General features: G+C 37.0%; 2 protein-coding genes across 3 annotated transcripts in view; one reads left to right on the forward strand and one right to left on the reverse strand.

Annotated features, from left to right (window-relative positions):
• Positions 1–13,310, forward strand: part of nfic (nuclear factor I/C) — a 200,365-nt gene extending 187,055 nt beyond the window's left edge. For both annotated transcript variants that reach the window (XM_022670218.2, XM_022670219.2), the window contains one exon: positions 1,280–13,310. In XM_022670218.2, coding sequence (XP_022525939.2) covers positions 1,280–1,300 — 21 coding nt within the window. In that variant the 3' untranslated portion in view covers positions 1,301–13,310. The remainder of the gene's footprint in view (positions 1–1,279) is intronic.
• An 8,943-nt stretch (positions 13,311–22,253) lies between these two features.
• On the reverse strand, positions 22,254–26,660 carry smim24 (small integral membrane protein 24). Its single transcript, XM_007245780.4, has 3 exons — positions 26,484–26,660; positions 24,858–24,990; positions 22,254–22,550 (listed from the first exon to the last, which is right to left on the reverse strand). The coding sequence occupies exons 1-3, from the start codon at positions 26,548–26,550 to the stop codon at positions 22,457–22,459; spliced, it is 294 nt and encodes a 97-aa protein (XP_007245842.3). The 5' UTR covers positions 26,551–26,660; the 3' UTR covers positions 22,254–22,456.
• Positions 26,661–27,274: the final 614 nt, after the last annotated feature.

The raw sequence follows: 27,274 nt of genomic DNA on the forward strand, positions 1-27,274 counted from the left end.
TCGTAAGCCTTTGGTGTTTTTTTATGATTTTGGAGTTTAAGTCATATTTTACTCACTTAAATAGGATTCTTCTGCACTTAGAAAATGATTTTTCTGCAGCTGTACATCAGTGCCAAGCTAAACGCATTTATAAAGCTGTATTTATAGAATTGTAGTTTCAGCTCTGAGAGAACGAATGTGACAGATTCCTGCTGTGAACAAGAACAGAACATTCTGAAGAGAAAACGGAGCAGATGGAAATCTGATGATTTATCTTTTATTTTTAGTAGAGAGAGATTTGTCAGGACTGCATGACAATTAATAAAGCATAATCCTAAATAGAATGTTATGGGATTATTATTGTGTGCTAATATTAGTGTATAATATGAAATAGATCAGAAACCTTGTATCTTCACCATGGCAACTTCTAGGTAAAAGAAAAAACTGGTTAAAATGTCTTCTTTTATATTTTAATTTCATCTGTACATTCTATTTTGTAGCACACCCTTCCTTTAACTAAAATTATATATATATTATATATAATATATATTATAATATATACAATGTATAATATACATTTTTGCTATAATATAATAATATAATGATATATATATATATATATATATATATATATATATATATATATATATATATATATATATATATATATATATATATAATTACGGGAAAACACTGCACTGGACATATATCAAGTCCAGTGCAGTTTTGTTTTCCCGGAAAATCTTACAGCACTTCATGCTTCCCTCTGCTGACAACTTAGATGCGGATTTCATTTTTCAGCAGTACTTGGCACACTGCACACACTTCCAATATAACATATACATTTTTTTCTGAGACACTGATTTCTGGGTTTTCATTGGCTGTAAGCCATACTAATCAACTATAAAGGAAAAAATGCTTAAAATAGATCACTCTGTGTGTAATACAGCTATATAATATATGAGTTTTAAATTTTAAACTGAATTACTGAAATAAAGTAACTTTTCAATGATGTTCTAGTTTTTTGAGATGCACTTGTATAATCCTATCCTAGTCCTAATACTAGTATATCCTTAACTTCAGAAAGTTTTCTTTAACCTCTATAACCTTTAAAAAATGAAATTAAATAATTGTTATTACTTTTGGACCAATTTTTTTTTTTTTATGTAACATAATGTAAGTTTTTTTATAAGGATCAATAATTATTGTACTTTTTAAATATTTGTATAAAATATAAAGAAGAGCTAACTCTCTCTCTTTTCCTCTCTCTCTCTCTCTCTCTCTATTTTTCTGTCTGCAGTCCTGGTATCTGGGGAACTGATTCGGACACAGCGGATACACCCGAGGGGGGCGTGGACACGGATCTGACATGAATACAAATCTCTTTTTGTGGAATTACGAAAACTAAAACAAAAGATTGTGAACAAGATGCAAGAGGGAAAACAGATATATATGCAGTATTTGTATATATATACAGTATATGTGTGGATGTATGGACATATATGCACACATATATTTATATATGCATAAAGATATATAAGATACTTCAGTACACTTTTTTTGGAGACGGACGTCGGGGGACGGAACGTCTGGAGAGAACGAGGAAAGACAGACTGAGCTTGAAAGACTATGGATGCGAGGCGCAAGACGAGACAAGACATGACAAGACAAAAGGAGACGAGACGACAGGAGAGGAGAGGATGTTGTTTGGGGGCAGACACACACTGAACTACGGGGCAGAGGATGGAGAGAAAAAAAGACACGTGATGAAAAATTTTCAAAAACTAAGCCCGCCTTTGCTTCCCTCCTGGAACGCCCCATGCCCCGCCCCTATCCTGCCCCTTTTGCCCCGCCCTCTCCCTTTGCTACAGGTGCTGCTTCCTCATATATGCAAAATAAGTATCCTTTATTTGTTTCTGAACAAACAGGGAGGAGAGTAAGAGAGAGAGAGCGTTTGAACTTTTGCACCGCTGGAGGTGAAGATGGCCCTGTTGTTCTGTTTTTGTTTCGTTTTTTTTTTTTTTTTTTTTTCTCTCTCTTTTTTTGTTATTGGGGGGTATTTTGAATGTGGGCCGAGGTTTTAGGGGGCAACATGAGGGGTCGAAGACCTCTCTTGAGTCTAGTGTTCCCTTCAAATATCTGACAAAAGGAAAAAAAGGCTTCATTTCGAATTATCGACAATCATGTTTCTCTTTCTTTTTCGTTTTTTTTTTTTTTTTTTTTTTAATCACATTCTCCGCCATTTGTTCCACTTCTCAGTGGAAGCCTTAATTTTTTGGATGAAACCATGTTTGTGGTACGTCTGCGGTGCTTTGGGTCGCAGCGAGCCTGCAGATTTGACATTTGCATGCTTTCATTTACATACACACACACACAAACACACAAACACACATATTTGCACTTACGTATGCACATTCACACACATTAGGGATGTATGTTGTTAACGGATGTTGATGGATACACTAAGTGTTGGGCGGACATATAGGATCAAGACCTTCTGTCTTGATGCTGAAGAGAACCCTCACGTCTGCTGTATGTGTGGGCTGTATGTACATGTGTACACTATATGGACAAAAGTAATGGGACACCTACAGATTACCAAATTATACCTACAAGAGCTTTTACAAAGACTTTGAAAGACCAACCTAAACCCATAATCATTAGTGTGGAGTCAGTCCACTTTTTGCACTTCTAACAGGTGTGCAGTCGCTGATCACCAGAGTATTGAACACCATGCTCTGCTTGAGTTGCTGTGGCTCCTAAACGCTTCTTATTTGTAATAATAATCACTCAGCTAATGGTGGAATACCTCAGCTAATAGTATGGAAATCAACACCCCCGTCCCAATACACCTTTAGCCCATATAGTGTATATATGTGACAGTGTATAATTGTATGTGTGTGTGTGGTAGTGTGTGTATGTGTGTGTTGTTGCAATTCAAACACATTTAAAGCTCCTTATCCATCCCAGTTTTGACAAACGTACTTACACACAGAATATGTTCTTCGATTGGTGTAGATTAAGACTAAAAGTAAGACTTCTATTTTACATCTTACATAGTGACGAGAGAAAGGGAGTAGGACAATAGAGTAGTTCTGTCATTACATGACAGTATTTGGATATTTGGGTGTAGAGAATAGACGTTTTTTTTCTTATTATTAAAATTTTGTGTCATTTGTTGAAACTGCATTGGAAATTACAGGCATTGCACTACTTTCAATTTTTCAATTTTTTTCCTTTTTTTTTTTTTTTGGTTGCATTTTTTTGTTTTGGGCCTAATCATATGAAATGCTGCAAGCCAGAGTTTTTAGGGTGTTTTAGGATTGTTTATTTGTAGAAATTGACTCTTCTTTGTTTCCACTTTTTCTTTCTCTGTTTCTTGTAGAAGGGTGCGCGAGTGTCGACTCTGATCAGATCAGAACAAAAAACGCGGCCTGTCGCGCTCCATTTGCACGCCGTGCTTCCACTTGTAGTATGTGTGTGTGTGTGTAATGTTTGAGTGGATTCCCATCAGTTTAACAGTGTGCTCTCTCTCTCTCTCTCTCTCTCTCTCTCTCTCTCTCTCTACAGACACAAACACATACACATATATACACAAATACACACATGCATACATACCTACGTATTCATACACACACATGTATGAATGCATCTCCTAACAAGAGCTTAAGGATCTCTTGGAAGGTTGGAGGTTCTGATTGTTAAAATTTTGTTTTTTTAGATTTTGATAAAAACCGAGGAGAATGTGAACGATAGTTTTGATCGATAGTTCCCACCTGGGAAGGCCTCTGTTTTTCCAGAATTCTTTATATGTAGACATGTAGAATGCCCATGAACCAGCGGTGTACAAGGCTAACACCTGTATGTACAGCTCCAGGTCCCTTTTTGCTGGTTAGCGTCTGATTTATTCATTTTTTATTTGTGTTTTTATTTTATTTTCCCCGACAGAACGGGCTTCGCTGCACTCTGAGACGTGTCGACTTGTGTTCAATTGAAACATCAGGGCTTAATAAAGACTCCGCTACCGAACCCAAAATAATCACAAAAAGCCATGAAAAGTGCCTAAGACATTGCAAAAGAGGTTTATTTGATTTTGGGTTGGGTTTTTTTTAAGCCTTTTTATGATTCTAATTATTATTATTACTACTAAATATTATTATTATTATTATTATTTAATCTGCTTTGAACTGGCCCCATCGTCACCCTCGACAGAGTGGGATATTGTGGAGTTGGACAGGTAGAGCACGAAGGTGAACGAACAGAGTGGTATAGCAAAGCCCAAAGCAGCCACGCCCGCATAAACCCCGCCCCCTTTCCCATCCAAAACTGGAAGCAAATGCAAACGCATCCCCACATAAACCCCCTCCTAAACCCCAACGACCAACAACTAAGCCAACACATATCAAAGCATATTAAAGCTCAGCAGAGTCTACAGCGACATTAACAGACCTGTTAGTGAGGATTCCTCACTAACAGTTTGCCCCGCCCACCTTTATCTCTTATACCTTCCTTTATCTCCCACTTCTCCGCACAACTCCGCAACTCCGCTCTAAATCTCTAATCTAAGCTTTGCATACCAGTTCTGTTCAGTCCGAGACCCGGAATACATACAATACTTACAAACGACCTGCGTTCAAGGTGCTGACTATATGGAAACTATATTGAAAATCTATATATATGGATTTTATATATATATAATAACTGCATGGTGCTTTTAACGGAAATAAAAATAAATAATACAAGAATTAAGCTCAAATGACCACCGTTCCGCTGACATGGGCGCATGGCAGATACTCTTAGTACGAGCTCTGAAGCTAAACCCCACCCTCTCCCCTCCCCCATCTCCTTTTAGGACAACTCCTCCCCTTCCCGAACCCCACCCCCAAGCAGGAATGAGAGCATTGGAAACAGATGGGTTTTTACGACATTTGTACGACATTGGTTTTCGAATTTTACCCCTCCGCCCCCCTTCAACTTTGCACGACGTTTTCTATAATATAATATATATATATAACACATTATGTGCCTTGCCTTTAGTTAAGAACAATAATAATACATGATTGAAGAATTGTACATTCATTTCTTTTTTATGTATCTGAGTGTCGCTAAAAGATGTTACGAAAAAAAATTGTGGAAAAAAAAAATTGCTGCATGTTTGATTGCTTGTCATTATCCGATTAGGACTAATAGATAACTTTAGACTGAGACGGGTGAGATTGGCTTATCTCCTAAACCCCCCTCCACACAACCCCTCACCCTCAAACCCTCAAACCCCAACCCCCAACCTTTTATAAGTACAGTATGATAGTCATCTTTTCATTGCATGAAATCTTTTGCTGCGTTTTTCCCTCCATTTTCACTCCATTTCGTTTTCTGTTCTTTTTCTCTCTGCATCGGCTAACAATGCCCGTTCTCAGACGATCGCAGTTCGGTCCCTCACCCACATCATTAATCTGTCCTTTTTTTTTGTTGAACCGTTTAGACTGAATGTAGCTTAGAGTGAAGTGTTTGAGCAGAGCAGATGTGAGAACGAGAAGCCAGAAACAGGAAAAAAAAAGTCAGAAATGTGAATGAATAGCACCCTTTCACGCTCGGGAAGTTCGGCCCCGCCCTGGCAGTGCGGATCAAGGCTCGTAATCAGGAGGAATTGGGAAGATTAGTGCTGACGGTGTCGGGACCTGCTCTCGGAGCAGAGGGAAGCGCTGAAGTGGAAAAATGTGTTGACACAGCTTTGGGTCTTAACTTCAGGACGTTCGACTCTGTTACATATTTACAGTGGAAAAAAAATAATAATGGCACTTTGAATTTGCATGATTTCGTTCCATACAATTTTTTTTTTACAATTTTACTGCTGATTTTTGCTTTAAACTAGTCATCATCAATTACCAATCAGCTTAATCAACAATATAAACCCTAAACATAGTCCAAACTCTTACCCTTGAGATAATTTTTCCCCCTCTAGCCCCTCTAGTGAACAGTGCTCCACCAGTGCAACACCCAGTTGAGATCATTTTTAGTGGCCCTACAAGCAGTTTCACTTAATATGGCAAGCAGCCCACTAGTGGAGGCCCTTTTCCCTCATTCAACCCAACACCAAGAGAGTGAACAGTGCTCCACCAGTGCGTATAATAACCCCAACAATGAAGCAAAGAGGGTAGCTGGAGCCCAACCACACCCCACACCCCAAATTGTCTTTGAAGGCTAAATTAAAGAAATTAAACTAAAGATTCTATATGCCACTAGCACATCTTCCATTTAAACTATTCAAATGAATGTGCTAATCAAACAACGTGACTGAATCATGCAAATTCAAAGCATAATTTTATTTACACTGAACATCTAAATAGTGACTTTACCCATAGAGAAATAGAGTAAAGGAGAGCAGCTGACATTTTAAAATCTAAAATCTAAGTAAACTGGGATGCTTTGGGAAGACAGCACTGGGAGTGCTACAGTGAGATGTGAAATGAGATTGACCACCAGATTTTGATTGTCAAAAGCATTTCGGTTTTGCTGGTCATGCTGGTCAACTACCATGACCAAATTTGGCCATACTGGTGGTTTTGCTTGGTCTAGTTTGGCAGTGGAGCTTGGTCAGGTTGGTCATCCAACTTACCTTGCCTGTTTAAAACAGTTTAATCAGTATCAGCTGAAAATTTCAAACACTAGGTTTTGAGGGACTTTATGATTGAAAGGTCAGTTTCTCAGAGTAAAGTTGGCAACCATCCATAGTCTTGAATGTTCAGATTTGTGATTTATGAATATTCCCCATAACTTTTTTTAATTCAGTCCTTTGATACCATACGCTGAATTTGCCATTTATGTATTCGTGTTTTTTTTTTGTTGTTGTTAAAAAGTTGGGGATAAATAATCGTCTTCCTTAAATGACCCATCAAAATAATCAGAGAGTTTTCCTCCCAGTCTGTTCTGGATCTGTCTGAACGTGTTGGAAAAGTGGTGACTTGACCTTGTTAGAAAGCGATTCATTTCGATTCTTCTGAATGCTTTGATAGACTTAGACTTTCTTTCTTTTCTGCATCATTATTTCTTTCTTCCTTTAGTAGTTAGAGTGTAGGTAAGGTAATTTATAATTGCGTAGTGTAATGGGTAATGGGAGTGTGCTGAAAAAGAACAGAGACTGTGTAGTTTTCTTTTTTTTTCTTTTTTTATTAGCAGGGTCACTAAAGGCCATGTTCTAGTTTGTGATGCAGTGTATAGTACTGTTCCTGCAATGCGTATTGCAACGCTGGTAGCTAGATAATTATAAAAAGAAAGAAGTGGAACGAGCAGAAGTGGAGGTTTTGGACGGATGGTGCCATAATGCCGTGGTGCTGTGGTGAAGGTTCTGGCGCTGATGGTTTACAAACCCCGGCCGCCGGCCTGGCAGGTTAGGAGTGCTGTAACTAAAGGCATTCCGTTAAAACCCACATAATTCACACCGATAACAAAAGTGCTGTCATTCAGCAAGCAATTTTACTTTTTTTTAACAGAGCAGGTGGTGGGACAGGGGTCTGATCCTGAGGAAGGAGGGAGTGTGGATTTTGGGTTCAAATTCCCAGTTCAGCAAGCACTACATAATACATAAAACACCAGTACGCCATAATATACCTAATGCTTCACACATAAATATAAAGGTGCTATAAAGGGTTATTTTAGGGATGCTACAGAACAGTGGTTTAGTTGAGATATGGCAGATATTATGTCCATTATTTGCAAAAATAATGCATTATTTGTGATCATTGATTGGTCTGGCATAGTACAGCTAAACCATTCAATTTAAATAAAATTATATCCTATACTGGTCAGGAGCTAAGCTGGTTAACCAGCTTAACTAGCCTCAGCTAACTTTTCTCATTGATTGATTGGTCACAGTTTAGTCACATGACTAGCAAAGCTAGCAAAAATGACCTGAAATAAAACTTTGGCTGTTAAGATAAGGTTAGATTAAATTCCAAGATTAAAAGTGTAAAAGGTGTCAAAAGTTACACATAGTGCAGTCAGTCCTCTTTTTAAGGTTTGTAATGATTGGAAATCAATGAAACAGCAAACATAATCGATTGGCCTTGTAGTGTCACACCTATCAGGGATCAGTCTCTGGAAACCAGGACTGGAAACTGGATTTAAGGTTAAGATTTACAGGCCTCTGCTATAGAAGAACCAATTTTATTTACACTTAAGCAGTTTTTAAACAAAGAATACTGCTCAACACTCCATCAATATGAAATAGTTCTCAATAGTTTATCAGTTACAGGTCCAGGTCCAGATACTGGAACCACGGTTTACCTTTAAATGAAATTACCTCTCTTCTATGGCATTTGGCACATAAGGAACCCTCTGAAGCACATTTATACTTATTGTTTAGACTCATTTTATCTATAATCATCTACAGTATACTGACCACACAGTGTCCAGTGTAAAACTGGAATACTCAGAATAAGGGAAGGTCCATTATGCCCATTATATTGCCAAAGCCACACTCGACCACACAGTTGTTTTAAGTTGTTAAAACCAGCCTAAAAAAAAGCATGCAAGCTTATTAAAATCCTGGGTCAGATGTCTCCAGCCCACCACCAGTCCTGTGAAGATTTGCACTGCTCCACACCCACCTATGTATAGCTGCCAGCCAGGCCAGGCCACAGCCGGCCACCCTTAGGGGTCAGTAGCCCGATGCCAGCCTAAAAGACCCTGTAGAAAGGTCTGTGAGCACGGCGTCTGCTTCTTCTTCTTCTTTCTATTCTTCCTGTTCTTCCTGTTCACGCTCGTTTTCTTTTTGTGCCAGACAGGAGCGCTCGGTAAGAGCTGATTTGCAGATTTGATGCCACCCCAGTCTGTCATTTTTAAAGTGGTCACAGGTGAGGGTTGAACTTACTATAACCTTTTGATGATGCATTTGAGCTGGTGCATGTTTAAGAAAAAAAACAACAAAATCGAAATAAAACAACAAAAAAACAAGCAAAAAGCGCAAAAAAAGTGATATTTTATTTCAAAACCCTTGACTAATATTTTTATAGAACAGTAATTACGATTGTTATGCATAAAAATGTTGAAATGTTACATTTTGAACACATTATCTTGTGTATAAATGCTTACCATGTATCTGGTAGAATGAGGAAAGCAAAAAGTAAAAGGCAAAAATGTACATAAAAATGTCTTTTTGTATGAGAAACTATATGTGTATGTTTGTGTGTTCGGGTTTTAGTTGTCATAAGCTTGTGGCAAAGCCACGAAAATGTAAAAAATGTAAAACCTTCCTTCTAAAGGATCTGCTGTTGTCGGTGCGAGCTCTGCACCGCGATCGTTAGCCTTTCCTGAGAGGGTAGCTGACTGGCTTCAGGCTTCTTTCGGCCTGGACTCCTGTAATTTCAGCCTCACTTGTTGTCATTTTAAACCAGTCCACTTATTAAAAAAGGAGGGGTTGCGCGAATTCCGAATAATCTTCATCACCCTCCCGTTTTTTTCCTTCTCCTGAATTTGTTTGGATTTGTTTAGATTCATTAGAACATTCTTCACGCATGCTTGGAAGATCTTAAAACACTTTCCTTTTCGTTTAAAAGATTGCACTAGATATTTTGCTATTGATAAACAAAAATGTCCTTTTTTATTTTTTAAAAGTTCCTTTAGAAATATTTCTGTTGGTCAACCTTATAATGATGGAAAGAGACTATGAGAATACGAGATAGAAGGAGAGATAAAATAGCTGCTTTAATTGCATTTTCTTTTTAATGTTGTCCATCAGCGTCAACTTAATTGTTGTACACCAATCGTACAACTAGGCCCTATTCTATATCATGTTTCGAGAGGAGTTATGGTGGATTGGTTATCCTGCCGACTACGCCAATTATTTTTTTTCAGTGTGTTGAGTTTTGAGAGGCATTCTAGTTTGTTGGTGATCCTGCCGACTACGCCAAGTCTCGTTTCAGTGCGTGGAATGTGTTGTTTAGTAGCGAATGGTGCAGTTGTGGTGAAGTTGATGCAGTTGGTGAGAACAAGCAGAGGAAATTGTGATTAGCAGGAATGATTCAGTTATTCAGTTCAAGCTAGCAATCCCCACTCTGATCAGAGTGCCTTTTTCCAGTCTTAGCCCAGTATTGAATGTCAATGGAGTTCAGCTCTTGAATGCACTGCTCTGCTTGTCGTCTGGATGTGCAATGGCGTATCGTTTGACCCTGTGCGTGATTTGATATGCTGTGTTTCCCCCCCGATGGTAAACGTCTCAGTGTTCGAAAGAGAGTAGGATTAGTACTGTATTATATTAATATAGTATGCATACATATGCACTATAAGCATCAGAGAATGAGGGGTGAGATAGGGACGAGGCATATGGCGAGTATTTGCACTTTTAAAGTAAGTCGTGTGTAGCTAAACTGAGGGTAATAGGCATGAAATGCCGAGTGTATTCCACATTTTCTTCTACCCATTAAAAAAAGTATTTCTTTCTTTATTTTCTTGGCCTGCAGTTCAGCCTCTTGCTGAAGATAATTTAGTAAGATTACCAGACTCAAGCTAGCGAGTCTCTTTAGAGTTTTAGTCGAGTGTTCTTGTTCTTGTTGTTTTTTTTTTTTCTATTTTCTACCCTTCCATGGTCTGGATGAGTTTAATCTTATGGTACTATGATGTAAGTGAAACAGCAAACCTCTGTGCAAGTTCTTTGTACTATGTTCCCTTTCCTCGTATGTAAGGGCTGAACAAATTTCTTCAGGGCCGAATCTCTGGGATTTGGTCTCTACTTTTTTACCATTTTACATTTGTTTTCCTTTTTTTATGCCAGTAGTTTTTTTGTCCATGGTTCAAACACTTCGCCATTCAGCTCAGCTCATTTTAAAACAGCACAGCTAATACTGAAATTATCAGTTGGATAAAGCTCAGCGTGTGCTGGCAAAACACCTGGGATAATCTGCTCTCAGAAAGGCCTTTTAGAGGAAATCGGTACAATCCTCACTCACAGAGATTAAAGAAAGGCAGCTTTACTTTTTTTTAGACTCAGTTTAGAGTTCAACATCCGTCTCCTGAACTTGCTGAACTGATCTTAGTTAGGTTAGAGACTGGCTCTGAACAGGCTGCTGGCTCCCTAATGTTCTTATGACTTTTCAAACTGTTTAAAAATATAAAATACACTAATATTAGGGCTCAACCTAAATAAATTTTACAGTGTTTTTCATATATATCATGCTATATAATGTCATTTAGTTACTTTGTGATTGCTTAGAGTTTTGAGTTTAAATTTAATACAGTACTATAAAGTGTGGACACACAATGATACCAGAATAACAACGCTAAAATAAGTATTATATTTTTTGCACTATAAGGTGCACTGGCTAATAAGATACACTATCAATAAATGGTCTATTTTTATACATAAGGTTCTTTTCTAAGCAACTCTAGTAAGGCAAGTGTTCCTTCTAATTCAGCAGTTCTTGCCACGGGATGGTGAGTCCTATAAAGCTAAGCTACGCTAAGCTAAGTTAAGTTAAGTAAACAAAAGTGTAATTCGTAAAAAAAAACATTTTAGACGATTCAGACAAGTCATACGAGTCAAACTGAAAATTTTAAATGTACCTTATAGTGCAAACAATACAGCAGACATATAAATGTGGATTAGTAGAACCTTTGCCAGTTGTTTGTCAGATCAGAATTATTATATCACTGAAATATATTTTGAATATACTTTGAGAACAATCTGTAACACTTATAAAAATTATAAAAAAGTTATAAAACTTACTAAAACTGAACAAAACAATATTCTTCAGTCAAGTAATCTGACAGTCAAGTAATCTAAATGTACTATGATTCAAACTACTAATAACATCACCAACAGTAAAATCCTCTAACTCTGTCAATTAAGTCCTACATTTTAGTATAAAATGTATTAAAAAGTATTTAAAGCTAGGACACGCTCACATAATTCTCATGATCATCTTCAGTGTTTCACATGATTCTCCTTCAGCTTTAACTGAGATTTTTTAAACCATGCTAGCATTTTGTTGATGCTAGATTAATTAGCTCATGGTTAGCTACTTGGTCATACTGGTTGGTTTGCTTGGTCAAGCTGACCAGGCTTGTTGACCAGCTAAACCATTAAACTCAAACTTAAAATCAAACTCAAACTTAACCAGCTTGGGCATTTATTTAAGCATTTAGACATTCTTAGCATTTCTTGCTAGTTTTGTGTTGATGCTAACTAGCTAAGTAACTAGCTAGCTTAGTGGTTAGCTCATGTTTGGTCACAGTGCTAAACTACTAGGCAGCACTTTTTTTTATGACACGTTTCTTACAGTAAATAAGCCAAGAATACATTTTCTGAGGATACTTTTGTGACAAAACACAGTCTCAAGTTTTAAGCAAGTTAACTGCTAGCTAGTTCACCGCTAGCTAGTTAACTGCTAGCTAGTTCACTGCTAGCTAGTTAGCAGCACTTGTTAGTGGCTCCTGTTAGCCTGTAGGTCTCTAAATAGAGCTTATCCCAGGTGTTTAAACTTAATTTCTGTACAAGCCAGTTTTCAGACACGCTTTATTACACTTATTTTAGGTGATTTTGGCTCAATCTTTTAATGTAAACTGTTGCTAATGAAGCTGGTGATGCAATTTTTCTTATGCAAACCCTGGATTTATCCATCCAACTACTAGGTGGAAAAAGTGTGTGCCATGATTGTGGTGTAACTTAGTGATTTTGGTGTAGATCATTTGTTTTTGTTAGTTTTTAGTCTCCAGTTACTTTCATTTGAGTTCCTCAAGAAACCAGCAGGTGACAGCAAAGCAGTGAAAGTATTTACATGAGAATAGTAGGAAGTATAAGTAGTAGTAGATACCAAAAAATAACCTGAAACATCTTCAACGAGCAGTGCCTGATCGTTTTTTACCACTTCGGTTTACTCTTTCCTTTTTTTTGTCCCTTCCCTTTCCGAAGTGAAAACTCTGAGGTTTCTCCTACGTTTTTTTTTACCACAAGGTTCTGTTTCTTTTTTCTCTTCGTTTTTGACGTGTTTGTTCTCTTGTGAATTCTATTGTTTGTGTACCACTTAAGTTGCTTTGGTTCATTACTCACCAATCAGAGAGCCAGATTTACCCGAGCCTCTTAATAACGAATACCATGGCGCGACTGGTGCAATACACACACCTCGACCAGTCTTTGAGAATGTTTTAATTTTTTATTTTTTATTATTAATTTTAATTTTGCCAATGCTAAAACTGTTAGCAAGGGTAAGTCTGGCCTCAGGCGTGACAGCGAGGTTCTTCCGAGGGGATCTTGGGTTCCTGCTCGTCATTGTTTCTGTTCAAAGGGGTGAAAAGCCATGTAAATGCTTTGCAGTTATGCAATCTTTTGATAATAATAATAGTACTATCAACTATGAAATGCCAAAACACTCTGAAGCGCTGTCTGGGGTGTCGTTCAGAGATAAATGGAAAAAAAAAATCATATTGCGCTGAACTCCGACACATTAATGGGTGACATCTAAACTGGTTTATCGTTATCGTGCCCGCTCCCGTTCAGAATCATCACTATCACTATGGATCACTCTTTTTTTTTTTTTTTTTCGTTTTGTTGTTTGTTGGTTTATAATTGTATTAAAAAGTTTCTCTGTGTAATTTCTTGTTTTTAAAGCATGCTGTTTCCTCTCTGTTAGGAGGTTGACGCGATGGCGAAAAAAGGAAGATGGTTGAAATGTTTCTCAGAGAACATTCTAATGCAGTGTTAAATTTCAAGGGTTTTTTTTTGTTTGTTTTAAATTTAGTTTTTCTTTTTTTTTTTCCTCTCATTATTCTTTGCAATTATTACCATAGTAGTTACGCATTAACCGCTTGCTTGCTGCACAGACACACACTTCACACCAGGGAAGAGCATGTGGATGTTTAGTTCACATCACCATCAAACAGTATGACATACCGACATAAACCCGGTAACTTACAATTATAATAATAACAACACACACCCAATATTACTTTTTAAACAGCTCAGTGATTATTATGATTATTATTTTCTTTTTCTTTTTGTTCGTTTGTTCACTCAATAATTTCGGGGAAAAGTTGGTATCAGCAAAAGTTGGTAATCATGTTTCAAGCAGTTTTTTTTAGAACTAAAACTAAATTTGCCATGTGTTTTTGAACTGGTGTGAGGGGAAATTTACAGCTTTGACAATATTTCATTATAACATTGTATTCCGCCATCGCTGTTCGCAGACATTGCTCATGAATACAGTACTGGAAGTGAGTATGTTTCTCTATGCAAAAAAAGTATAAAAATTAATAAACAAAGCTATGCTACAACTCAGAAAAAGAAAACACTCCGAGTCTTTTTGCTTCGTGTCATAAGTACATTATTGTGATGCTTTGCATATTTCTGCGTTAATATTAAAAATCTCATTCCATCATTTTTTAATTCATTTTAAAATGTCTAGTTGTGGTCTCTAGTATGAATAAATGAATGCCATGTGATATGTTCTTTTGTGGAAAAAAGTTCTCAAAGCCCTGCTTTTTTATTTCACTGAATTAGAGGTCTCTGAAAAAAGACAGGTCTTGGGCTCTTGCTCATGAATATTTATTTATTTGTTTATTTATTTATTTATACACACAAACATATGGCCTTTGATTGGCTAACAGCACTACAACAGAGAACACCTACCTGCCTTTCTTCCCATTCCCATTCGGTAAAACATGGAATCAACCGGAGATACGATTTTAACCTATATAGTTACGTACACAAGATAGCTAACGCTAACTAGCGCTAACAGTGCTGTTAGCTCCTCCTAATGCTGTAGCGCCCAGGTTCAGCACTGCCTGTGAGCGGTCCTGAGCCGAGGTGGGGGAGGCCATTGTAGTGTCTAGTTGGCATAGACACCCTAACATCTCTCTGATCAACTCGTATTTCTGAGGATTTTTTTTTTACTAGCTACTGCAGACAAGGGAGGCTGAGAAAGAGTTTCATATGTGCAGCATCCATATACAACTCAGTATATGGATGCTGCTATAGTATTTCACAAAGAAGGAGACCTTTAACCTTTGTCTTTAAATACATTTAACAGGTTGTGTGATCTTATTGCCCTCACTGAATGAATGGATTGTGTAGTAACTCCCTATAAATACCCCTGATTTTAGGAGAAACTCCAGGAGCTGAAGTTGCAGGTGTGTAGTGAACATACAGTACATGACTCATTCAGAAGTACCTTCTGTATGATCAGAGCTTCTCTAAATGGCGGTTCTGATTCTGCGAGTGGGCCTGGCAGGCCGGATGAAGTGGGCGAGGGAACGAGTGCGGTTAGCTCTATGTTTTTACTTAAGCTTGGCCGCAGAGCTGAACACACCTGACTCTAATCATGCTGCGATCCGTTTCCCAAGATAGCGGCCCGCTGGAGCCAGGTTCGGAAAAATACAGCTTCAGACTTTGGAAAGGAAGTCAAGTTTTATTTCATTTTAATGATTCGGGACAGCTCGGGCCAGCAGAACCTCCCTTTCGTACATGCGAGGGTGAGTGGGTGCAATAGCACTTGTTGAAAGGGTCAACGAGTAACTTAGTGAACTCACTGCTAAATGCACACACAGACCCCACGACTCACATACCGAGCTTTCACCCTGTCACACCCTCAGCATCTCTTAACGTCTTTTATTTCTCCCTTTAATCCAAATGCTAGAAACATTATCTTCAGTCTGAACTGAATAAAGCGGGATCTCTGAGACGGCTGTGCTTCAAATCAAGCGCCAGTGCTCTACTTACCAAAGAACTACACTGTAAAAAAAGTATATTTCTTACAAATTATAAGAGCCGATGCAATTCGAGCCCAAATGCTTTGCTCGCTTGCATTGCTTTGCCAGGGTGGTCGAGTTCTATATGTTTCAAAACCCCCGGCTGCTGAGTATAATATGGAATATGTACTTACTTAAAATATATTAAAAGTACATTAATATTATGTTATATTATATTATATAATATTAGTTTTATACAGTGGTCAAGTTCTATATGTTTCAAAACCCCGGCTGCTGAGTATAATATAAAATATTGATTTGACCTGAGCTGCTTGTGCCAAACCTTTGTGGAAAAAAAAATTGAATTGTACTTAATACATATTGAGAAATGTCTAAGTATGCTTTGAATATACTAACAGATTTATGTACTTACTTAAAATATATTAAAAAATACATTAATATTATGCTTTTATCAAATGTTTGAAAGTACTGTGATCATACTTTTTTAAAAAAGTACAATATAGAGTATTTAAAAAAATAGACAACTATGAAGTACACTTTAAATTTAATGTAATTCAATATACTTCTAAAATACTTATTTCTAAATATACTTTTGTACATTTTTTAGCAAAGTGTGTTAAAACAACAGTTACAGTAGTTCACTTAAAGTGCAATGTATCATGTTCTTTTTTTGAAAGGAAATTAAATTACTACATTGGTAAAATGTTTTTAAAATATAGATTTAGGTATTATATTAATATAACAGTTAAAATGTATTTCAATGCTCTGTATTTATAATTAGGAAAATATAAATAAAAGTAAATTATAGGATATAGTGTTAAATAACACATTAAAATGACAAATAAAAAAAATGTAAAGTAAATTTGTAACATGCTAAAAATTGTAGTACAGTATATTAAATATATATTTTTATATCCAACAAAGTATACTAGAAGTATAGAACAGGAACAAGAAGCATATACTGTACTGTAATGTAAATATGTAAATCACATATATTTAACATCAATTCTTAGTACACTTCTAATCTACTCGGTGTATAATAATAGTGATACAGCTGTAATACTCTACTCATTAAATGTATTATAATTTTTACTGTTATAAGTATATTTAAAATGTGGGGTTACATACATTAAGTAGTTTTTGTGTGTTTAAATGTCACTTAAGTATTTAAAATTTTAAATAGTTACATTTTAGTACAGTTAAGTACACTTAGCACAATTTAAGTAAGATTTTTGTACTGTTTTTATACTGTAATTAAAGTATAATATGTACAAGAAAAACTCTTTAAATATACTGATTAATAATGTGGCTAAAAAAATCTTTTTTTGCACTATAGCATAATAATGCTTAGTATACTTGAATCTACTTTTTTTTCTCACTAGGGAACAGCCCATTTGTAGAGTATAAAATGGGAAATGGCTTGAGCCACTTGTGCCAATGCCCAGGATTCTGAATCCCAGCCAAGCTTGGTGCAACACTTCATGCTGTCCAGTGTACTATCTTAAATCATCTTAAATTTAGGTACCAATAAAGTCAACTGTCAAGCACGAACGAATAGGTAGGATAGTTGAGCAGATTGCAAAGTTAATTTCTTGGAAATGCATGAATTCCAGCTGTTGCTAAAAACAATATCTGATTACTATCGATATTAGAATGCAAAAAAAAAAATTATATTAACTTTGCTTAAAATGTTTTACTATTCGTGCTCAATGGTTGATTTATTGTAACCTAAATTTACCTACACTATGGGATGTAAACAGTGGCTTTTCCCTAGTGAAAAAAAAAGTAGATTTAAGTATACTAAGCGTACTGGTAGCCACATTATTATTAATCAGTGTATTTACTGAACTTTTTTGTACTTATTAAACTTTAATTGCATAAAAATAGTACAAAAGTTGTGCTAAGTGTACTTAACTGTACTAGAATGGAACTATTTCATGTTTCATGATGCGTTCTCCTGAGCTGACTTTTCCCAGCTGGTACCGGTCCACTGGTGTATTGGTCTGCTGGGACTCTTACTGGGGCACACTCGAGTAGAAATGTCCTCCACAGCTCTGGCTGTAATTAAAATGTTCCTGCAGAGAAATTCACACAGCTCTCACAAATTAAACTCTATAGCTTACACCCCCTCCCTCCACATTCGCTTCAAGGCTGCAGCTTAAGAGGGACGGCTGTTTTGTTTGGAGGTTGGCTGCAGTAATTTAACACTAAGTGAAGACTAGCGTGTGCATTAGCTGCTCCCTCGGTGCTCCATCGTGTTTAAAAAACTCTGGCTCAGTCTCAAAACCACTCATTTTTACTTCTGCAGTAAACTAACTGTGGCCAGTCGCCAAAGTGTCCCATTGTAGAGGTGATCATAGGGCACTAGAATCTGTGCACCCTGCTAAAAACAAAAAAAAAACAGCTGAGTAAATTAGTTTAGCCTGTTAGCTAAATCACCAACTGCCTCAGATCAACAGGATATTCCAATAAAACGATGCTCGTCCACACACTGCAGACTCTAATTAAACTTTTATTTAACTTACGAGAACTCTCCTCAGTGATGCTGGTTGGAAAATAATGTCCATTATGCCACAATGTGATTGGCTGAGAGTCATTCTATGAGTGCCATTATCAGCCGGTAATGCACTGTAACCGAAGCTCTCCATGTATTACTCTGCTACATACAGGTAACCTAGAAACGATGCAGCACTTACAAACCAAACCATGCAGCTACAAAAAGAGCAGCAATGGAATTACTTAAACTTGATATTGAACAGATTTTTTTTTCTCATCCTCTTTAACTCATAATCTTTTAATAAACAGCGATAATGAACCTGTGGTATAATAAGTGGCAATAATACACAAGAGGATAATGCTACAATATGTAATATTGACACATTATAGCATGAATCTCATGTGTATTATTGCATAATTAATTTTGCTTTAGGACTGAATTTGGATTAAAATTGCCTGTGCCAAATGCTGCATCGAATCACGACAAAAAGATACTTTTTGCGATAGAAATATAATAAAGAGCTAAAATAATGGATAGACCACACCTTTATCTTGGTGTAGTCTAGAGCTTAAATCAATCTCAAACCATCCAGCCCGACTCCTGACTACCTGAACCCATGCATCTTCTGTCTGATCCAGCACGCCCCATAAACTATCATTAGCAGTCAAAGCCTGATTTAAAAAGTCTAGCGCAGGGGTGTCCAAACTACGGCCCGCGGGCCATTTGCGGCCCGTTTCCTATTTTGGAGCGGCCCGCGAGGTCTATTAGAAATAGAATGAAAGTTGTCCCGCTGTTAAGCAGGTTTTTATAATGTGAGATTCAAAGTTTGAACACTAGGTGTCAGAAACGGGCCAAAGAGTCTAAAAGCAGACAGGGTGCGCATTTCAAACGCAGAAAAACGGGGTAAAAGAGTGTAAAAGCGGAGAGAGTGCGCATTTCTAGCGCAGAAAAACGGGCCAAAGAGTCTAAAAGTTGCCGTAATTAAGGAGTTTTATATTAAGAGACATCATGAAATGAAACATCAATTTGAAAAATCTTAGTTTACACAACGCTGTCAAAGATAAAGATAGTAAGTCAAGTAAAATGGTGTGTAAATGAAATAATCAGGAAAAAAGTCTTATTTAAAGTGGTATATTTCATTATTTGTTTTATTACAGAGTCTGTGGCCCGTGACTTCATACATATTTCTCCTTCTGGCCCCCAATAAAAAAAGTTTGGACACCCCTGGTCTAGCGTAAAACTGACCTTTATATCTACAATTCAGAGTTGTTTAAATGAGCTAAATCTGTTCCGAATAATCTTAATTAACAGTGCAACACGAAAGAAGCGTAGTGTGCTGCAAATCAACGGCACTTTCTTCAACTTTCTTCTCTCGGGTTGTTGTGTGGGCGTGTCTGTGAAGTTTTTTTTATTCAAATAAAGGAAAAGAAGTAGCCAAACACATTTTGAAGGTCTGAAGTCTAGCTAGTCCAGGTCATCTAGTGTACCATGTTGAGTTGCTTCGAGTACCACCAGTGGAACCTGTACCACAGTTTGAGAAGCACTGTTCTGTAGCCTTGCTGACAGAACCCTTTGTTGTAGTTGTTTGTTTGATTTGAGGAGTGTGAGTTCCTCCTGAATGATTGAGTTATTTAGATTCTGATTCATTAATGTGCTAATGTTTTCGCTCAGTGGGAATGCTGGAGCGCTGCACGCCTCAACTGCGGCTGTTTTCATTAGCTCTGTTTAAAATTTCAGAAGTCTCTATTCTCTCTCTCTCCCTCTCTCTCTCTCTCTCTCTCTCTCTCTCTCTCTCTCGTGTGTGCTTGCTTTCTCCATTTATGAATTTAATATCTCAATTTACAGAACGTGATGGGAAAGCCTTGTAAAAACACACTGCAGTAATGGGCTCCAGATGTCTGAACAAAGGCCTGCAGTTCCACAGAGACGTTCTTTCTTTCTCTCTTTCTCTCTTTGTCTCCCTCTCTTTCTTTCCATCTCTCTCACTCTTGATCCTCTCTCTTTCTTTCCCTCTTTCTCTATTTCTCTTTCTTTCATTCTTTCTCTTTCTCCCCCTCTCTTACTCTTTCTCCCTCGTTCTCTCCCTCTTTCTGTTTCTCTCTCTTTCATTCTTTCTCTTTCTCTCCCCCTCTTACTTTTTCTCTCCCTCTCATTCTTTCTCTTTCATTCTTTCTCTTTCTCTCCTCCTCTTACTTTTTCTCTCCCTATCATTCTTTCTCTTTCATTCTTTCTCCCCCTCTCTCTTTCTCTCCCACTTTTTCTGTCTTTTTCATTCTTTATCTCCATATTTCTTTCTCTCTCTCTTTCATTCTTTATCTCCATCTTTCTTTCTCTCTCTTTCATTCTTTATCTTATTATGGTCATTATTCTCTGCTGTGATTTGATCAGCCGTGGTTTTATGTTTTTTGGATACAATCCGGGTTTACACCCAAACATCCCTTTCAGACAGCTTCCTCTTACAGCGTCCACAGTTAATCCTTCTGGATGTGGTTGGTTCTTCTTGGTGGTATGCTGACATTACCCTGAAAACTGTGTCTCTTGATGCATCACAAAGACTTGCTGTCTTGATCACAGATGCGCCAGCAAGACGTGCACCAACAATTTCTCCTCTTTTGAACTCTGGTATGTCACCCATAATGTTATAGTGTGCATTGCAATATTTAGAGTAGAACTGTGCTCTTAACCTGATAATTGAACCTTCACACTTTGCTCTTACTGGTGCAATAATGTGCAATTAATGAAGATTGGCCTCCAGGCTGCTCCAATTTAGCCATGAAACCTCCCACACTAAAATGACAGGTGTTTCAGTTTCATTGTCCAACCCCGATAATTTTCAAATGGTGTAAAATTAGTCAGTTCTTTTCTACTTTCTTGCTCATTTATCCTTCTATCTCACACTTTCTAACACAACCTTCTCCAACCCCCACCCCCTGCTGCTGAGATAGCTCTGGGTAGTGTCACTCTGCAGTGAGTGGGTCTGTATATTTACTGCTGGTTTACTGTAAGCTGTGGTTAGAGTAGACTTCACTAAACGCTGGTTAGAGTTTCTGTTATTGTTTCACTAATTCTCTGTAAAGTCTTTCTAAAGCTGATTTGGTGATAGATAGAGACAAAAAGCACAATAGTCACTTTTTCTAATGCTAAAGGAGGACTACAAGGGTATAAAACCCCAACACTGGGCAGTGGGGTTCAATAGATGGATGGTTAGCGATAATGCTAAGTCTGCTAAGCTAAGGTCAGAATGTTGGACCATTACAACCCCACCTCATCATCCACAAATCCCCAACCCATCTAATCCAGTAGTTCTTCCATAAAAATAAATATAAAAATAGTCCAAACATTTAAACACACTACTTCATGTATGTAACCCCATATTTTAAATATGCTTACAGTAAAATGTAATATATTAAATTTAATGTAAGTATTACAACTGCATCACTATTATACACCAGGTATATTATGTAAATGTAAAAAGAAGTGATGTTAAATGTACAAATATGCTTCTTGTTCCTGTCTTTTATAAGTAGCACACTTTTAGTATACTTTGTTGGGTACAAAAATATATTTTAATATACTGTTCTACAATTTTTAGCATGTTACAAATTTACTTTAAGTGAACTACTGTAAAAGTTGTTTAACACACTTTTGCTTAAAAATTAAAATACAAAAGTACATTTGGAAATAAGTATTTTAGAAGTATATTGAATTACATTAAACTAAAAGTGCTTACTTTTATAGTAGTCTATTTTTAGTCTATACAATATATTGTACTTTTGATCAAAGTTTATATTCAAACACTTGATAAAAGCATATTTTTAATATATTTCAAGTAAGTACATAAATCTGTTAGTATATTTATACCATACATTTCTCAATATGTTTTAAGTACAATTAAGTATATATTTGTTTTCACCAGAGTTGCCAATTCCTTACAGTACTGTGTGTGTGTGTGTGTGTGTGTGTGTGTGTGTGTGTGTGTGTGTGTGTGTGTGTGTGTGTGTGCAGATTCATATAATCATAACTGACTTTTACAGAATATGTTAGGGACCCATCTAGTGTCTGAACCCAGTAATGACAGACCTTTGAGGGATTTATGTCATATTTATTTCCAGTTTACCACAAAACTGTGCATTCAGGTTATACATTCAATTAAACTTATACATTTACAATATGATATAAATTATTTTGTACAAATGTCCATAATTAGTTAATTTGTCAGAAGCGAGGTGTTGCAGTGCAGCAGGACTGTAGACGGAGGGCAGTGTGTGTCCGCCGGCGTCTTCATTACAGGTTGGTCATTTTGGTGTCCTGAGTTAATTCAATATCCAGAGCTTTATTATCAAATCCCTCAAAACCCCTCAGCATTTCATCATCATTCCTGCAGAGAAAACACCACAGCTCAAACACACGCACTGGCCACTTTATTATAAAAACACCTACTGGCTTACACTGGCCACTTTATTAGAAACACCTAATGTCTTATACTTCCACTCACTGGCCACTTTATTAGAAACACCTGCTGTCTTATACTTCCACTCACTGGGCACTTAATTATAAACACCTACTGCCTTATACTGGCCACTTTATTAGAAACACCTGCTGTCTTATACTTCCACTCACTGGCCACTTTATTAGAAACACCTACTGTTTTATACTTACACGTACTGGCCACTTTATTAGAAACACCTACTGCCTTATACTGGCCACTTTATTAGAAACACCTAATGTCTTATACTTCCACTCACTGGCCACTTTATTAGAAACACCTACTGCCTTATACTGGCCACTTTATTAGAAACACCTGCTGTCTTATACTTCCACTCACTGGCCACTTTATTAGAAACACCTGCTGTCATATACTTACACTCACTTAAACTGGCCACTTTATTAGAAACACCTACTGTCATATACTTACACTTACTGGCCACTTTATTAGAAACACCCACTTCCTCATTCTGGCCACTTTATTAGAAACACCTACTGTCATATACTTACACTTATTGGACACTTTATTAGAAACACCTACTGTCTTATACTTGCACTCACTGGCCACTTTATTAGAAACACGTACTGCCTTGTTCTGGCCACTTTATTAGAAACACCTACTGTAAAATACTTACTCTCACTGGCCACTTTATAAGAAACACTTACTCCCATACTCGGGACACTTTATTAGAAACACCTACTGTCTTATACAACCACTCACTTGCCACTTTATTAAAAACACATACTGCCTTGTACTGGCCACTTTATGAGAAACACCTAATACCTTATACTTCCACTCACTGGCCACTTTATTAGAAACACCTACTGTAATATACTTACTCTTATATAAAAAACACTTACTCCCTTACTCTGGCCACTTTATTAGAAACACCTACTGCTTTATACTGGCCGCTCCAGTGGGCAGCCGACTTGGATAAATATGTATTTAAAATATTTTTTTATTACAGTTTATAGATTAATTCACAAAAAACATTAAAGGAAATGTTGTACATTATATAAAGATCGTTTTTACACTGTGAGACTGAACTAGTTAATGATTGGGTGAGAGCATGATTGACACGTGTATGACGGCTGTGGTTTCAGTATTGACTCTGTTGTAATTGCTGGTGCGTGATTGGGACCTTGGACGGTATCTGAACATGTGCAGAGATAAAACAACATTGTGTCTCATAAAAGACCATAAACACTTCATAACAGCATGGCCTTTAGCTAACCAATCCTAAAAATCATATAAATATAGTACTAGCAGAAAGATTATTCCATAGCCATAACATTAAAACCACCAATAACATTGTGTAGATTCCCCATGTGCTGCCAAAAATTGCTCTGACCTGTTGAGACATGGACAATCCACAAGACCTCTGAAGGTGCTCTGTGGTATCTGGCACCAAGGTAGCATATCATAGTCATTAGGTATCTGGGAACCCATTACTCTGTCCGTTTTCACACTGCTCACACCCATGCAACTCTGTTTACGACTCAGATACAGTATCTTTCTCATTGAAAGCAATGTGCTCGCAAATTGTATGCGTTCAGTATTAAAGCAGCTTCAGGAGACATTATGCATGTGTGGTTCATTTGTCGCATTTTACGCAGGTGTGTTTAGGTTTGTGCCTGTGTGAAAACAAACCAAACCGAGGGGGAAGATGATCTAGGTAAACAAACTCATCTACTAATTCAGACCAGAGAAATGTGAAAACCAGTGAAAACACTGCTACAGAGCTCTGTTGAGGCGAAATATTACATATACACTCATCTTCAAACAAACAGTTGCAAACATGATTATTATATATTATCTTTGTTAAATGGGTTGAGCTACACATACAGATAAAGTTAATAATGCATGGGTAAAATTGTAACATGCCAGATATTTTAGCATGCATGAAGTTATAGAGGTTCCTAATGGTGCACTAAGATAGTCCATAAGTGTTAATAGCACATCCAATATCATCCCAGACATTTGTTTATAAGTAATAGGTCTTTAATGTGACTGACCATGATATAGCTGATATGATATATGATATATATGTATTTTCAAGGAAACTCATGTGAATGACACATTCGTTGTGTGCCGCATATGTTTGGTGATGAGTGTATATCAGGTGTATATTAAGCCATAATGTCTTCATTCATGTGACTTTTTAAAAAATGTGTTCCAGGTCAGGTGGCTCATACTCACCGGTCTTTCTTAAAGAAGATCCTTTTCACGATGAGGATGAAGAAGACGAGGAAGAGGAAGCCCACCACAGCGGTCAGTCCCACCAGCCACGGCTGCATGATCACTTTCTCCTCTGTTCCAGCTCTCAAACCACCTGAATGGTCAGCATACAGACAGGTATTTTATTTATAAAGAGGGGAATTTAGTGTTTAATACCCATACCTACAATGTGCAATATATATTTGTGCAATATACAGTATATTTCTCATACTTTTCAGACTATAAAAAGCACTTAAAATCATTTAACTTTCCCAAAAACTGACAGTGACGTTTCTCCAGCACTAAGGCTGGTTGCAGCAGCATTAGCATTATCCGCTAACCTCAGCGCTAGTTCTTTCACTGTTCAGAGGTGAGTATATTGGACTGTAGTCTGAGTGTTTACCGTGTAAAAACAAGCTACGTGGGACGAATCGCTAGCTAATAGCGCCCTGGGTTACAGGAACACTCAGGGTTCCTCAATCTAGCACTATCAGACGGCAATCCAGCACTATCTATAGTGGTGTGTTTAGTGGCTAACGCTAATGCTGCTGGAGAAACTTCACTAAAAATACCTCACTCTTACAAAATATTGGAAATCTAAGCGTACCACAAGTAAACAAAAGCGTTTTAACCACCCAAATAAATAGTTTTCAGGAGAGAAATATGCTATATCGTTGCTACTGTAACACTGTAAATTCACCTATGATTATCTTATCTTATTTCTATTGGTCCATTAATCATGAAAGTCTGTTAGAGTATAAAGACCAAAAGCCAGATCCACCTCATGTTTTTTCCAGAAATAAAGTAAATACAAGGTTTTGTTGTGACAGCAGTGATATGCTTCTGTATATTGATACTGAACTGTATATTGTTTCTTAGCTTGTGACTTACATATTACACTGTAAAATGTGTATGTTTATATAAACACATACATATATGAGATTTCAATAAATAAGTATTTAGCCATTTTGAATTGATAAAATATATTATTAACAATATTAGTATACAATATTTCTCTTTTTCTAAAGAAATTGTTTTCTTCTATAAGCAGAGAAGTAATGCTTTAAACTCAAAACAAGCACAATAATTTAAAATAATAATAATAATAATTTAATCACATTATAATATTTGTGTATATTTTTATTTTAAAAGAAAAAGGTTTGGTCACTCTTGTTTAAAAGACATATATTGTGTGTTAATAAGGGAATTTCAGTATAGATAGATAAATTGAATTAAATGAATTCTATCCACCATACAAGAGTGTAAACTGATCATATCATTCCAGTGGTTTAAGTATATTAGATAATAGTAAGAGTTCAATTTGACAGTAAATTTTAATTGTAATTGAAGGCAAAAAATGCACTGAATCAGATTCTGAATTTTATAAATCCTTTTTTTTTGTCTGGTTAGTTCTGTTTATATTTTTAAAACTAGTTAATCAGTTTAATCAGTTAAATTCAGACCAGGATGTTTACAGACATATATAAACTCTGAGGAAGCAGAAACACTGGATCTCTGGACTGGTTTTGTTCTAAAGGTCCAAAGAGCCTCAAAAATAGGATGATTTTATCTTCGATTTTAAAAACAGCAGATCACAGCTTTACTCACCTGTACCTGCCTGACAGGTGGAGACAAGCAGCAGAAAGATGGCCAGGAGATTCTTGAAATGAGACATTTAGCAGATCTGTTCTCCGCTGCGTCTGTCTGTCTGTCTCTCTGTCTGTCTGTCTGTCTGCAGTAACTCTGTCAGTACAGGTGCTTCTGTTCCTCTACAGATCAAAGTTCAGCTAGAAGAAGGAAGAGGGCAGCTTATAACACGTCCTGAGCACGGCCCTCTGATAACTTAACAACACTCATTACACACACACACACACACACACACACACACACACACACACACACACACACACACCCCATCACACACACACACACAATCACACACACAGGCTGTAAAGATAAATGTCACTGCTTTAGTGTTTAGTAGATTAGAATTATGCACAGATCCAGTCCAGATACACAGCTGCAGATTTCAGATTTCCTTCTTGGATGGGTGGAGCTAACTGGTAGAGTTTGACTGAGGTTAGGTTTAGGGTTAGGTTATGATAAAGGGTAAGGTTAAGGATAAGGTAAGAGAGAGTGTTGGGTTGAGAGTTGATGTTAAGGGTTAAGGTTATGGTTAAGGGTGAGGTTAAGGATAAGGATAAGGTAAGAGAGTGTTGGGTATAGGGCTGAGGTTGAGGGATGAAGTTAAGGGTTGAGGTTATGTTTGAGGATGAGTTTGAGGTTAGAGTTAAGGATAAGGTAAGAGAGTGTTGGGTTTAGGGTTGAGGTAAAGGATTTAGATTATGGCTTGAGGTTATGGTTAAGGGTGAGGTTAAGGATAAGATAAGAGAGAGTGT

This window comes from Astyanax mexicanus, chromosome 12 (assembly GCF_023375975.1).
Source record: "Astyanax mexicanus isolate ESR-SI-001 chromosome 12, AstMex3_surface, whole genome shotgun sequence".
NCBI classification, from domain to species: Eukaryota; Metazoa; Chordata; class Actinopteri; order Characiformes; family Acestrorhamphidae; genus Astyanax; species Astyanax mexicanus.

What these genes read in the sequence shown, in the direction of transcription:
- smim24 (XM_007245780.4), bottom strand. Translation starts at nt 26,550, where the DNA reads ATGTCTCATTTCAAGAATCTCCTGGCCATCTTTCTGCTGCTTGTCTCC. An exon ending in CACCTGTCAGGCAGGTACAG is followed by an intron (nt 24,991 to 26,483) that starts GTGAGTAAAGCT and finishes CTGACCATTCAG; the next exon opens with GTGGTTTGAGAGCTGGAACA. An exon ending in ATCTTCTTTAAGAAAGACCG is followed by an intron (nt 22,551 to 24,857) that starts GTGAGTATGAGC and finishes TTTTCTCTGCAG; the next exon opens with GAATGATGATGAAATGCTGA.